This window comes from Rhineura floridana, chromosome 8 (assembly GCF_030035675.1).
Source record: "Rhineura floridana isolate rRhiFlo1 chromosome 8, rRhiFlo1.hap2, whole genome shotgun sequence".
Lineage (NCBI taxonomy): Eukaryota > Metazoa > Chordata > Lepidosauria > Squamata > Rhineuridae > Rhineura > Rhineura floridana.
In genome coordinates this window covers 33,329,692-33,345,708 of record NC_084487.1, presented here as the reverse complement: position 1 = coordinate 33,345,708, position 16,017 = coordinate 33,329,692, and the positions used below count along the sequence as shown (strand labels likewise).

General features: G+C 41.4%; 1 protein-coding gene across 2 annotated transcripts in view; it reads left to right on the top strand.

The window, feature by feature from the left end:
- KIAA1549 (KIAA1549 ortholog) overlaps positions 1-10,655 on the top strand; it is a 152,864-nt gene extending 142,209 nt beyond the window's left edge. The window contains exons 19-20 of one of the 2 annotated variants that reach the window (XM_061638825.1): positions 3,219-3,373; positions 7,550-10,655. In XM_061638825.1, coding sequence (XP_061494809.1) covers positions 3,219-3,373; positions 7,550-7,804 — 410 coding nt within the window. In that variant the 3' untranslated portion in view covers positions 7,805-10,655. The remainder of the gene's footprint in view (positions 1-3,218; positions 3,374-7,549) is intronic. The other variant, XM_061638826.1, reaches the window with a different exon arrangement.
- Positions 10,656-16,017: the final 5,362 nt, after the last annotated feature.

Genomic DNA, 16,017 nt, shown 5'->3' with positions numbered 1-16,017 from the left:
ACTAGAAATTATGGGGAAATGGGGCTTACAAGTTAGAAACGAAGCAGGAGAAAGACTTACTGAATTCTGTGAAGCCAATAATTTGTTTCTTGCAAACACATTTTTTGAGCAATCGAAAATACAACTGTACATGTGGATATCACCAAATGGTCAATATAGGAATCAAATTGATTCCTGTGTTGCTAGCATTGATAGCACAAGATGGAGAACTTCCATACTTTCTGCAAAAACAAGACCAGGAGCAGACTGCGGTACAGATCATGAACTGGTCGTATCAGAGTAAAGCTAAAGAAGAAGAACAAAGCAATCATAATGGCAAGATATAATTTAATAACATCCCAGAAGAATATAAAGATCAAATAAGGAACTGATTTGAGGCTTTAAACTTAGTTGATAGAGAACCAGAAGAATTATGGATTGAAATCAGAGACATTATCAGGGAAGAATGCAAAAAGACAATACCTCTAGTTAAAAAGAGAGAAAGGTCTCAGTGGATGACTGACAAAACTCTTAAAATGGTTAAAGAAAGAAGGAAAGCGAAAGGAGACAGAAACACCTCCAGAACCCTAAATGCAATAATACAGCAACTAGTACGGAGGGACAAAGAGAACTATTATAATAGTTAGTGGATAGAAATAGAAGAGGACAATGAAAATGGTAGAACAGAAGCCGTATTCCAAAAGATTAAAGACAAATTTAAACCAAGAGTAGGGATGTTGAATAATCAACAGGGGAACACACTGACTGACCCAGATTAAATAAAAGGAAGATGGAAGTGATACACTGAAGAAAGCGGGATTGGACCAAGAGGAAGGAGGTGTGAAAATTGGAAGGGGAAATATCAGTAATTTAAGACATGCAGACGATACCATATTACTAGCAGAAACCAGTAATGATTTGAAATGAATGCTGTTGAAAGTTGAAAAGGAAAGCGCAAAAGCAGGACTACAGCTGAATGTCAAGAAGACTAAAGTAACAGCAACAGAAGATTTATGTAACTTTAAAGTTGGCAACGAGGACATTGAACTTGTCAAGGATTATCAATACCTTGGCACAGATTAACCAAAATGGAGACAATAGTCAAGAAATTAGGAGAAGGCTAGGACTGGGGAGGGCAGCTCTGAGAGAACTAGAAAAAGTCCTCAAAGATGTATTACTGAACACTAAAGTCAGGATCATTCAGAGCATGGTATTCCTGATCTCTATGTATGGATGTGAAAGTTGAACAGTGAAAAAAATGGATAAGAAAAAGATCAACTCATTTGAAATGTGGTGTTGGAGGAGAGCTTTGCAGATACCATGGACTGCGAGAAAGACAAATAATTGGGTGTTGGAACAAATTAAACTAGAACTATCACTGGAAACTAAAATGATGATATAATATAATAATAATAAATTTTATTTGTTAGTCGCCTATCTGTCCGAATTAACGGACACTCTAGGCGACTTACAGCAAACATAATAAAATACAGTATACAATCAAAAAAGCACAAGGTAGTCTAAAACATCAATTAATACATTATAAAAACTCATCCACCCCGAGGATTCTGTAGGCCTGCCTGAATAGCCAGGTCTTTAAGGCTCGGTGAAAACCCATCAGGGAGGAGGCATGTCGGAGATCCAAAGGAAGAGAATTCCAGAGAGTGGAGGCCACAACCGAAAATGAAACTGAGGTTATCGTACTTTGGACACATAATGAGAAGACAGGATTCTCTAGAAAAAACCATAATGCTGGGAAAAACAGTAGAAAAAGAGGAAGACCAAACAAGGGATGGATTGATTCCATAAAGGAAGCCACAGACCTGAACTTACAAGATCTGAACAGGGTGGTTTATAACAGATGCTATTCGAGGTCGCTGATTCATAGGGTCGCCATAAGTCATAATCAGCTTGAAGGCACATAACAACAACAACAACATTCAACTAAGCCCTACTAACCCACTGAAATTCTTGAACCTTGGTTAGTCATGTCTATTAACTTCAATGGGTTTACTCTGAGTAGGATTAGCATTAAATAACACCCTATATTTCTAGGTAGGCTTGCTGAAATAAAAAAAAAGTTTTTAGCAGCCATCTCAAACAATTTAGTGAAGGCACCTGCCTAAGTGAATAGGCAGGGAGTTTCAAACCACAGGTGCTGCCATACTAAAAGATCGGCTGCTCACTACTGCAGAGCAAGCATTATGTGGAACTTGCAAAACACACCACTTTTATGTGTTTTCAAGGGGAAAATGTGTCAATTAAAGGGAAAGGTCATGACATACATGTACCCATTTGTTAACTGAAGCCAGTGTGTATGTGTGTGTGTGTGTATTTTTTACTTTGCACCCTAGTGGATAGAGTCAGTGTGGTATAATGGTTAGGGTGCTGGGGACCAGGGTTCGAATCTCCACTCAGCCATGAAGCTGATTGGGTGACCTTGGGCCAGTCACTGTCTCTCAGCATAGCCTACTTCACAAGGTTGTTGTGAGAATAAAATGGGGAGGGGAGAATCATGTTTGTATGCCACCTTGAGCTCCTTGGAGGAAAGGTGGAGTATAAATGTAATAAATAATACAAATTGAGCATTAGAAGCAGCCCTGGGGACATCTCCAAGACATGGATGTCATTGACTAAGGTCAGTGCCTCTCAACTTCACAAGTAGCATAAGTTCTAGCCACCTGCTATACACATGTAAGAAACTGATTTAAAGACTCTTCTCCCAAAGGTGCTCTCCTGCTGTGTTTGTACATCTGAGTGTCCTGTAGTAAGCAAATGTTTTACTCTTCCACTAAGGCCAAATCACTAGCATGCACACCTCAAAAATTATTTTCTTTTAAATTGCACATTAATAATGGTTGAAATATTGATAGGATCAGTGGGTCAGAAGTGTTCCCCTCCTCTTTCCACCCTTTCTGCCCCAACATGCCTGTATACAATAGAACCCTAATTTTAAACAACATAGAAACAAACATTCTATTTGCAAAGGGATGCCACTGAAAGACTGCATGCAGATGGGTCCTTTCGGTGACTCTCCTGTGGTAGCCTTTTTAAAAAGCCTTAGTTTGATTAAGCAATACCAGACTGCCCCTTTTTTCCCCACATGCATCCTATCCCTCATGTACACTTTCATGTTTTTATCCGTCCCTGCAGCAGTTAGATTTTATTTGCTCTTCATGCTTCTGTCGCTGCATGGAAAGATGAAAGGAACAAACAAACCAACCATATTTGCTTTTAAGGTTCTCAGATGCAGCACCTCACTCAGGTGGGAATTGCTAGCAGGATCGGAGGTGAACAAGTGGAGATCCCCTCAGGCAGAGCAGGGCATGGCCAGCCGGGGCAACCAGGGTGGCCCCAATATCGTGCAGAGGATGAATATGCTAGGAGAGATGCAGTGAGTACTGTGCTTCATATTTGCATAGTTTCTGAAGCAGTGTTCCGTTCAGTGAACTTTTTCTTCTTTTCTTTTCATCCTGTGCGGTGCTGGGAGCTTCTTCCCAAGACATCTCTACTTTGCTCCTCTGACCTTAGCCTGCTGCTTTTGCCTCTTTCACATTCCAGTCCCTTTATCTCTGCTTCTCTCTCTTCCTTCCCCTTCTCACTCTTGTCTCTTAAGCAAACGTGGTGAACCTCCAGATGCTGTTGGACTCCAACTCCCATCAGCCCCAGCCAACATGCTCAGCGTTTGGAAATGGTGGGAGATGTTGTATTCCATCTACATCTGCAAGACCACACAGGTTCCCTGTCCCTCCTCTATGCCCTCAATGGGCTCTGCTCCTCTGAAATTCTTTCAGAGACCACTGTAGGTAGAAAGCACTGACAGTAACAAAAAACGCCCAGATTGTTTGGTTGAGCACAGCAAAAACAAAAAAGTTTGTGTTTTATCAGTGATGTTTTAGTTTTAAAAACCAATTTCATTTGAGCAGGATGCTGCTTCTAGATCAAGAGTTTGGGACCTTTTTTCCCTCCAGATGTTGGACTGCAACTCCCATCAGCCTTGACTGTTGGCCATGCTGGCCGAGGTTCCCACAAGATGCAGTAATGGCCACCAGCTTGGACGGCTTTAAAAGAAGATTAGACAAATTCATGGAGGACAGGGCTATCAATGGCTACTAGCCATGATGGCTGTGCTCTGCCACCCTAGTCAGAGGCAGCATGCTTCTGAAAACCAGTTGCCGGAAGCCTCAGGAGGGGAGAGTGTTCTTGCACTCGGGTCCTGCTTGCGGGCTTCCCCCAGGCACCTGGTTGGCCACTGTGAGAACAGGATGCTGGACTAGATGGGCCACTGGCCTGATCCAGCAGGCTCTTCTTATGTTCTTATGTTGATGAGAGATATAGTTCAGCAACATCTAGAGGACCAAAGGTTCCCCACCCCCATTCTAGAACCTTTTCTAACCCTCACCATGCAGGCCTGAGTTGTTCCAGGTCTGCCCCACAAGGAAAAGTACAGGTTCCTGTCACTGACGCTCCATGCACACACCTCCCCTCTCTTTTTCAGACCCTTTTCCTGTCCGTGATGATGGAAGCACTGTTACGTATGGTTTACGTATGCATTTCTTTTGCCCTCATGCCTTAAATAGTCAAGCAGGTTTTTTCAAGATTGCAAGTACTACCAAAACCTACTTGATCCAGATTGTTAGACGTGGGATTCATCTGCCCTCCACGAGCGATGATACCTCTGTCATGCCACCTTCAGCTCTTTCAGAAGAAGCAGAACTATTGTTTGTTCCTTTTGCAGTTAGTCATGGCACCTTAGTGTGTTTTGGTTTTACTCCTCATAGTCTTGTCTCTCCAGCTCCTTCTTTCAGTGAAGGAAGATAATACTGTCTGAAGTACATTATTATCACCAGTAATGGTGTCCCCATTCCGCTCACCCCTTTTAAACCCAAACTGAAAAAAAGGCTATAAAGAGACTCAGAAAAAGAAAATTCGCAACACAGTCCTGACTTACAGAAGGAAAAGTTGGAATTCTCAACACTGCTGCTAATCAGACGTGATATAAGCTAGGGATGGGCAATTTGTCCCAATTCTTGGGTCATGGGGACAAACTAATAGTGAGTGGTATACCATGGGAATTTCCATTGTGGAACTGGGGATCTTGCCATTTCAGTGCAACATAATGTGATATCTTCATGCAAGGAAGAGGGAAGGGAAGAGATTTGGAATAGCCCACACCTACAACAAAATGGACCCCCCTTGGCCCTGGATATCTCTTTAGCATGTTTTGTATTAATCTTGAAGGTGATATGACTCCTGTTGGGGGGGAAGGCTGCTGCCAAGACTCTCACAAGAGATCTGTGGTTTCAGCATTGCCCTATATAGTTTCCTTGTGCCCCTGTGAAATCATAGCTGCCCAGTCTATGCCTGAAGATGGGCAAGTGCCCTGGGCAGTTGGGGGCAGCCCAGCAACTTATAGGGAGGTAGGCAGTGGGTTTGCCGAAGACCAGAATGCTGGCAGTGCAAGGACAGTGCAGTACAGCTGAGGGATGTCATTGTATCTAAAAGATTTAGACCAGCCAGTGACACTGGATTGGTTTTGTGGTGTCATCTGACTTTGTGGACCAGGAGGATTCTAGTTTCCTGTGTGACATCCAGAACTGCCTTCATTTGGGCAGCGCTATGAGGAGCTAGTGCCTAATCTACAAGGCTCCTAGTTTGAGCCCCACAGCTTCTGATACCAAGGTCTGAAACATTTATATATTTGTTCTGTGCCCTGAAACACAGTAAGGACTCTCCCCCCCCCCACCTGCTGGTTTTTACTGGATTAAATTCATCTATACTTGTTTTCTCTGCCATTGCAATAAGCTAATCTTGCAGCTTCTGCATGCCCTGCCATTGTTAATATTGTCGGCTCAGCATTGCTTTGCAGCCCTTTGCTGGTTCTTTCTTCCTTCAGCCTATTTTATCTGTACTGCTCAAGTTTTTGCTGTTTTTTTACCAGTCTGCAGTTGGGTGTGTGTTCTCTTTTCAAGAGTGCAGGGAGCCTTGCTTTGTTGGTACTGACACCGAAGTAGAAGCAGTTAGTGTGCAAATACTGTTAATTTTGATGAACACTGTATGCATGTATTTCTGTATGGCTCTTTATTACAATCCAATGATTGCCCTTCATTATCACTTTGCTTCATTCCCCTCCCCTTCATGCATTTCAGAGCAGATTAGTCCCCTCTCTTTAGCCCTCTACCCCTTCTAGAGACAGTGGCTCTTTTTAGATAAGCCAAATGTATGTTGTACATTTAATGTTGTCAGCTGTATTGCAAAATACATAACAAGCTTGCGCCTCGGCAGTTTCCTTTTTTTGGTCTCAAAGAGATGTGAAACCAATACATGTGTTACATTTCTGATGCAAGTAGATGATTTTTCCCCCTCACTGCAATTAATCTCCATGACAACCCCCACCCCCCAAAAATTTGCACACCAAACGCCTTGTGACACTCTAAAGACTAACATTTTAATGACATAAGCATTAATTGTTGTAAACCGCCCAGAGAGCTTCGGCTATGGGGCAGTATACAAATGGAATAAATAATAATAAACATTTGTGGACCTGCATCCGCTTCAGATTTATAAAGCTTTATCCTAAGTTGGCCGTGTGTGTGTGTGTGCGCATGCGTGCGCGCGCGCACACACACACACACACACAGGAGGGGAAAGTGAGCAGTGAGGTCCGAGGGAAACAAAATGCAAACAAATGCAGACTGACAATTATATTAAAGCCTACATCATGAATAAGCATTGACTGTGGAAAACACAACGCTTCTTGCTGTCTCATCAGTCAGGCCACAGCAGATACACTTTTCAGCCTGAAGGATAGCTCACAGTTTCACTGCAGAGTCAAGGGCAGCTATTTGCCCTGATAAGGATTATTAAAATTAGCCCAATTGGGTGTTCTACTGCTGATTTATGCAGCTGTTTTAAATAACTCCGTCTGGTTGCTGGAAATGTTTTTGTATTCATTATTTGCGTATATGCCAAACAACTTATGTATGTGCACACCCATACATTAGTGACCAATGATGAAGATCTTTTGCTTGAAACGCATTTGGTTTTTCATATTTCCGTTATAAATCTTCTTTATCATATCAGTGTTGCAGCATTTCATTTTATTTTTTCTGATCCCAATTTTATTAATTAATCTATTTATGTAAGTATTTATATTCTGCCCTCTTGCAAAACATCAGGGCAGTGTACAGCAATTTGTTTGCTATCATTATATATACCTGCCAACTTAGGATAAGTCCATGAAAACTTACACCATCATATACACGTGTTAATCTTTAAAGTGCCACAAGACTATTACTTTTGCTGCAGCAGACTAACTTGGCCACCCCCTGAAAGCCACGTGTGAAAGGTTGCTTGTGGAGCAACCCTGGAATTCTAGGAGCAGCACAGCAGCACACAAGCATTTCTCCAAAATAATTGCATGTATTCAACCTTCCAGATTTGCATTTCAGATCCAAGAGAAACTTGCTGCTTTCTTCTCTGCCTTGTTGTGTCTTGCTTACTCCTTTCTTGTCTTCTTACCTACACTTCTTAAGCAAAAACTGCAGTAATGTTCTGTGCCTTTTCCCAGACACATACGCCTGGACATCAAGAATATTCCTCCTCACCAGGATTCCAGATGTCGAGGACTTCGGCCCGACAGCCCTCAGCACCTCCTGTTCAGCTTCCAAACAGCAACCACCAGGGCCCAGGGCTCTGCTACAACACCAGCTCCACTGAGGACCTCCAGCCAGGTCACTCTTCAGCCTCTCTCATCAAAGCAATCCGAGAGGAGCTCCTCCGCCTCTCTCAGAAACAGACCATTGTACAGAATTACCACAGCTGATTTGTCATGTCCTTGCAAATCTGCCAAGTATCTGCTTCCCATGGAAGCTCGACTCACAGGAAATCAGCAAGAACCTGTTCTTCTGTCAGAGGAGTGAGTGTGTACAAAACCAGAGATTGTGGCATGTTGGGAAAGAACTCTGCAACACCAGCAGTAGCACAAGAGAGAAACTTGTGTGTGAGTGTGGAGGGAAACCTGGGAAGATATAAGCATTGACATACGAATCTTTTATACGTCTTAGGCGTTATAATCAAACTTTGGTTGGGACTGTTCATTTCAATGACAGTTCCCATCAAGAACCCAAATGCTGCAAGAGGTGGCAATGCTGTCCCCTACAATCACAATTATTCGAACATCAGACTTCTTTTTTGAGGAAGGAAAGTTTGCAAGATGGAATTAGCTGTTGTCTCATGAGAGACTGCAAGAATCCTATGGTTTCAAACATTCCTGGGAAGGTGGGCTGTGTATGCTACTGACACGTTTTACTTCAAATACACAAGAAGCAGTGTTGACCCTGTGCAAGCAATTATTTTAATGAAACCATTGTAAGACTCTGCAAATAAAAGACTTGGAGCAACTTGTTAACAAACAAGAACAAGAACAATTATTGTTAAATATTGCTCTGTGCTTCCAAATGGAGCCATTCTCTGCACTCTCCCTTGTTGGTCTTCTGGTGCTGAAGCTTCAAAGTGTCCCTTCATCCTGATGTTTGCAAAGTTTAAATGGTGGCTTTTTAAAAAAGACTAACTAACTAATGAAAAATCAAGGATATAATCATTTATATTTCTCATTCAGGCTGAGAAAATGAAACACTCCTTTTTTTAAAAAAAAGAAAAAAGCAAAGACTTATTTGGTATTCATAATTCATAGGTGGATTAGTGGATGGAAATGTTTAGGGCAGTTTCACAAGTGACACAAAGACATTATTATACATGGTGAGGACATCACAACGCTTCCATTAATTTTACTATAAGCTGCCTCAGGCAAAGGAGAAAGGTAGAAGTTATTTAAATAAAGAAACATGGATCACTCCAGTTTTGTTTTTTAGCAAAAGAGCATCAGTGGGCTCCTAGCACTTCCGCTTCCATTTGTCTGCCTCCTGCCCACCTCCAGTGGGCACCTGTAACCTTGAAAGGTGCATGCCAGTGAAGGGAAAGCATTTAACTCGTACGGCCCTCTGCCTCCACCATTAAACACCTCTCTCCCTTGCTATTTCAAGTGGGTCACCTTGCCTCTGAGTCTGGGGCTATGTGCCAATGACCCCATTCTATTGCTTAGAAAATTACAGGCATCTCATACTGAAGTGCTTCCCCCACTTCAAATGCTCATCATTTTTTAAAAATAATATTTTATACAAAGCTCATTATGTTTTTGAACAGAAAAGGCTGCACATGCACCAAGAGGTAAGCCTGGATAAATGTTTCATTTTCAGAAAGGGTGCAAATGTGCTGTTTAAGATGATATCTGTTCACAGGTGACCAAAATAGGTATGAAACACAGAATGTAAATGCAAATCCACTTTCTCATTGGATCCTCATTTGAATTATAACTACAGTGAGCTGCTAGTACATAGAATACCAGATTAGACATCTGGCAGGAGGGAAGAGTGTTCTTTGCACTCAGGTTCTGCTTGTGGTCTTCCCACGGGCAACTGATTGGCCAGTGTGAGAACAGGATGGTGAACTAGATGGCCCATTGGCCTAATCCAGCAGGCTTGTCTTATGTTCTTATGACATGAACAACAGCACCTAAGTGGTAGGAAAGAAGCAAAGGGCCATTCTACGCTTTACAAAGGAGAAAACCTGAGTGTGCAACCAAGTGTGCACTTGACAGGGAGCTAAAGCTAATCTTAGTTCTCTGATTAGCAAACCTGTAAGGTACACATAGTTCCAAACGTGCTTGCCTCATTTCATGCATTTTAAGGTAACTATATTTTTAAGTGTGCCCTTAAAAAAAATCTTAGGTGTTCCATTAAAAAATGAAATGGTAGTGCAGGGTAGTCTATTAGGCGAATGGGGCACTGCCCCCCAACTTCAGTCTGCCCTCAACTATCCTTCTTACTTACAACGAGCCCACTGCCTATCATCTTTCTCTTTGCTAGCCTCAGTGTTGCTCTTGTGGAACTCAGTAGGGAGGAGCTTGGGAACAAAACTAGAATTAGTTTTCTCTGCCTGTCATTGACTCCGGCTCCACCTATCATTAGTTCTAGCTCCACCTGCTGTTGACCTCCCTGCCTTCTGCCCTGCTACTCAAAAAGGGCACCACCCACTACTGATGTAACATGTAAATTGGCCTTGAGAGGCAGTCTTAGCATCACTTGTGAAAACTCCCTTTGTCTTTAAGCTTGGGAGTACTGGGTGGCAGATCAAGCTTTTTTGTTAATTTGTCAAAGGCCATCAATGCAAGTGGGCTATATTTTTTATAAGAATAAAACGGGCAAGTTCTATAGTTTGAAATGAGATGAAAAGAAAAGACCAGCCTGGGTGATATCACATTACCAGCACTAGTTTATCATAAACCACAGTCTGCATTTGGTTCTTGATAAAGCCTACAAAAAAAAAGAGTTGTGATAAAAAGACCATTTTAGAATAACAAAAGCTTAGATTTCACCACTAGAAATGGCAACCTCTGCATTTGTACATGTTCCTACTGATATGACGGTACATGCCATTCAGGCACTAGTTTTTACAGAATTTTAATTTTGTTGCTAGTTGTGAGGCGTAATTTACTGTCATACTGCCATTGCTTAATTGTAACCTGCATAATGACGAGTGAAAATTCTAACTAAATTATTTATTTGTTGGAGTGTATTTTTGTTTGTTTTTAACTTAGACTAAATTAAAGCTGAAGCAGTGGCACAAAGACAGTTGAAAGCAGTTCTTTGTGTGGAGGTGTGGCATTGATGCACATACTGCCTTAGGTATTATTGAATGACCTGATGGTCTACTACCTTGCTTAATTCACTTGTGTGTTAAACTTTGCTTAGCTACTATTTGAGTCTGCACTCTACATTGTATATGTTGAACCCCATCCAGTAATGTATTTCATGCATGAATGCCAATGCATCCTGATTCAGTTTAATTGAAGGATCTGATTCGCATATCTTTTGCAGATAGATTGGCTCCTTCACATGGAAACCATTGTGACCTCTGCATGAGCTATGAGATGCATGCACACACATGAATACACAAGGTTGGTGCCAAGCATGACTGGGTCCTTGGACACCAGCCTGTCCTGGGCCTGCAGAACCGTATGCCCCAACACCCCCTCCCAATACAGGTGGCGTGGGACTTAAATAGGCACTCCCACTCCACCTACCTCCCACTTCTGTGCATGCCTGCCTGCCTGCCATCACCTAAGGGGTTGATGCCCTCTCCGCCATCTTTGGTGATGGCAGGTATGCACAGAGTGCACAGGGTGTAAGCACTGATGCACTAATGTGACAGGTGAGGTAAGCTCCTGTATTGCCGGGGTGCCTAGGAGTTCCCGCTGTGTGATCCTCAGCTGCTGTGGATCATGGACTGGGAGCTCCACCCTCCCACTATAAGGGGGAACCCTTCAGGAGTGCTCTGACCCACAGGGGCCCTCAAGCAGGGCCCAACCTGGACACCTGCTGGCTGTGGGCCTGGGAATACATACAAATCTCTGGACTGGGACATGGAAATTTTTCAGTTCTTTGTTTCATTATTATGAAAATCCTATTGTCTAAAAGGAGATGATTAATCATAGGTTGAAAATAGATGTGATATAATGAAGAAAGAGCATAAGAAGCCATGTTCTTAAGCATGCTAATATCCAGTGCTGTCAAAATAATGGAAAAAGTAATATACAAACTGGTTTTAAGTCACAAGCCACATTCATCCACAGCTTTATAATCCATGGTATTGAGGGTGTGGGTGAATGCGGTGGCCAGACACTCCTCCCTTGCTTCTTCTGCCACCATGTTTCAACTTTGGCATGGAGATCTTGACTTGTATTAAGCCAGACTTCGTGGCTTATTATTCTGGTTGGTTAACCAATATTGAATTCCATGGTTCTGATGTAACGGAGAACTTTGCAGTGCAAAACAGGATCTGGGCACTGAAGCTGGCATGCAACAGGAGGGGGGGAAGGATGTGTGTGTAGCCATGTATGAATGTGGCCACTGTCATTTTCATAAGCTTGTAATGATGTACTAAATGAAGTCCCATCAGTTAGCGTGAAACTGACTTGCCAAGAAATCTAATAATTATCCTACGATATAGTCCAGTGTATCACAAAAGCAGCTCAGTCTAGACACCCATGCACACTAAGTATGCAACTTACCAAAGATGAAAGGACTTGGCTTTGACATACGCAAAGTGGATGATCAATTGGCTCTAAGTTGTTTTAGCTGCCTTGTTGTTATGTGCCTTCCAGTCGATTATGACTTATGGCGACCCTGTGAATCAGGGACTATGAATTAGCTGCCGAGAGTAGAGTTGATAAATATTACACCACACATTCCAGTTGGCTGCTATATAGTACTGTATGTACATTAGATATGGGTTAGTTCTTCCTGTTGTGTGTTGTGCGTTTGATAAAATATTCTGCGTGACAAACATAATTACTCTTCCAGATAGTGAAGTCAAAATCCTGCACATTTGGCTCTGCACACAAAAGACTGTGGTAATAAATAAAATATATAATTTTTGAATTTCTGTAAAAAATAAAATGGGTATAGAATCCTCAGTTGAGGATAACTACATGATTCAAAACACATATTCCTGATATTAATGAGTGGAGAGAAGGGAAGAAGATGATGTAGGATATTTGGTCTTCTGAAAGCACTGTACTGGTAATGTTCCTTCCATTGCATTTGAATTAGTTTCTCTATCAGGCCATTTGGTTTGGTGGTGGTGTGTACACTATTTGAAAACAATATTTAGAGTCTACCTTCACACATCCAGAATAAGCTCTTGCTTTCAGTTCTGTTAATAAGCAAAGCAGGGGCATTCTGCATGCGCTAGAACAATGTAGGCAGAGCTACTCACTATAAAGCCCATAATGCTGTTCCAGTGTGAGCAAGTTCTGCATGCACAAAAACATATGTGATCTAAATAATGTTTAAAACTATGGCATTACAAGAGGAATGCAAATAGCTAGATGGATTTCAACCAGATGAATTTTCCTCTAAATGCTTCTCAAATTTAACTCCCTTTGTTACCAACTCATTTGTTACACTGACAGAAAAGGACCAAACTAGACTTTACACAGGAAATTGGTGTAACAGGTCTAAATTACTAAAATTCAAATTGGCTAGGCTGCAAGTGTTAGCCAAAGAGCAATGGGAAGGGCTTCTTAACTCTTCCCCATCCTGCCTGTTTTCCACTTAAAATCTCCCTTCCTAAAGTTGTTTTTCCTCTTGCAGGAGAAAAGGTACAAGGGAACCTGTAATGTGTGTGTGTGTGTGTGCGGGAGAAACTTGGGGATAGGATTTTGAGTGGGAAATAGTCCAGATAACAAAGTGTTAAGTAACCTCTTATGCCCAACTGTTGACCTCCCACTGCCATTTCACCACTGAACTAGAGGCCTCATTTTGAAAGAAATATTACATCTTCTATGCATCATCTAGTTTGGGCCTAACTATTCACTATATTTCAATGGAATTGCCATATTTCTGTGGTCTTCCTTTTTCCAGGCTCTCAGCATTGGCCTTCCTTTCTGAGGAAGTTGTCCTTACGTATTCTCTTCGCATTTCATCTGCACACAGTTTTTTTTTGTTTCCCAGTTTGCATCTCTCTGTTGATCTTCCAAACTGTAAACTTGAATTTAACTGGCTCAGACAGTTCAGTTAAAACCACAAGGAACCATCTTTTAGGATTCCAAATGGTGTGAAACTGATGTGATGATTATTTACTCTCCACTGAGGTTAACTGGAAGGCTTTTGTGACACGTACATTTTGGGAACTTTTAGAACTAATGGTGATAGGACAATACTTTTTTGTAATAAAATTAGGAACTGAAGAACAATGGGGAATAAGGTATGTGATGAGTTTTGAGTCCAGGCAACATTACACAGTTCTCAAACTTCTTTTATTTTAATTATTTCTTAGAAAGCAAACTCTTTCTGCTTCTCTGTTTAAATAGTAAGATGCATTAAGATGTTTGCAGGAGCAACTACCTCAGCATTTCCTGTTTGTTTGTTTCTGTTGCATATCGTATATAACCTTGGGCCATATTACTTTCCCCTCCCTGAAAAGACATACAGTTCCCTCCCTCTGTTGCTTGCTTCATCTAAAGGAATGTTGGTTTAGAGATGCAATTTTAAGAAGGATTTTTATTACTACTACTACTACTTTGTTGTTATGTGCCTCCAAGTTGACTACGACTTATGGCGACCCTATGAATCAGCGACCTCCAGTAGCATCTGTCATGAACCACCCTGTTCAGATCTTGTAAGACTACTACTACTACTACTACATTTATACTGGCCCTACACCCAAAGGTCACAAGGTGGGTTACAACAATTTTAAAATACAGCATTAAAAACAACCTAAAACCTCATAAAAATATACGTCTTGGGTGTCAAAGGCTGAAGAGGTGTATATTTACAAAACGAAATAGATTCAGGAAGGAAGAAAGGAGCATGATGAAGGCTCTGGACTGTGTGCATCATGAGTTGAAGAAAATAGGCATGGCTGAGCTTCGAGAAAATGACTGCCACAATCTTAGCTGCTTTCCAATGGAATTTCCTTTTTTAAGGTGGGTATAGAGGGGGTTATGACTGCAGACTTCAAGCAAAGCTTTCTTTTGAAAAAAATAGGTATGTATGCAATTGAAGAAGGAACAAGAGCTAAATTATACAGCTATGAGAGTGGCGATATACTATAGTCAGCATGATTTTTTCACATTCTGCCGTGTTAAATTGAAAATACCCTCCATACCATTCTGATGCTTCCCATAAGCTCATTTCAAAACAAAACCTTATAAAACTTATAGTCCTCAACTCAAAAATGCTTGCTTAACAACCCTCTTAAATATTCATGGTGATGACAAAACACTCAGAGAAAATCCAGAGTTCAAAGTCTAAAACGAGTTAAAACATCCAGACCCCTGTTAGACTTTCTGTCAGTGGTCTCATAATTTGTTGAAATTAATTAAAAATCAGCCATGTTCACAGAGCACCTGTAATCCTATTATTGACCTTTCCACATACTCTGGCCTTCATCTTCTGCAGTTTTTAAAAATGAATGGCTGATTTTTAATTAATTTAAGAAAATTAACACTGAAGTCTGTCATAGTGCAAGCATGCTCAGTAAGAACCAACTGTCAGTGTTCTGAAACCCAGACTTAACAGCTGTTGGGCTTGGCTAATTGGGGCCACACCCACACCCAGGGGCAACAGTGGTTTAATAGTCAGCCCCTCTTCGCAGAGAATTCTGGTGATTGCAGCTCTGTGAGGGGAAAGGGGGAAAAACAGTCTGGAATTCCTCTACTAACCCCTTATTCTTTCTCTCTTTTACCACAAGTAACTTAGGCTGCAATCCAATACACACTTACCTGGGAGTAAGTCCCATTGGACCCAATGGAGCTTCTGAGTAGACATGTATTGGCTTGCACTGTTAAACAGAAAATACTTTTATTCACAGCAAACTTCAGCATAGATGAGAAACTGGATGCCTGTGTGCCTCTGTTTGTCTAAGAAATAAAGTCAACCCGTATTGCTAAAAATCAGTCTTGAGTGATCTGTCCTCTGGATACTTTTAATTTACGAGATATATTTTCCAAAAGGGCTATTTGCCAAACTTTCAAATACCAATAAACTAAATTTTGAGGATTAAATGTCTTCCAGAATTTTGCTGTTGTTGCCCAGGCTGCTGTTAGTAAGTGTATAACCAATTCTTTATATTTTTATATCTGTCCAAAGCACTAAATAGATTCAGAAGAGCTAAATACAAAGGGGGTGGGGATTGGTTGTTTAGTGAATAATGAAATTTCTCTAAATATTTTCTCCCAAATCCCCTCACCTTTACACAGTCCCACCACATGTGGTGGCCCCTGGCTACATCCACCCCAGACATTTATTCCACTTTGAACAGTCATAACTTCCCCCAAAGAATCCTGGAAAGTGTAGTTTGTGAAGGGTGCTGACAGTGGTCAGGAGACTCCCTGTTCCTTCTGATACAGATCTGTCCTTAGACCCTGTAGACACATATAAAATTTACTTGGAAATGATTTGTACATGTTACAAT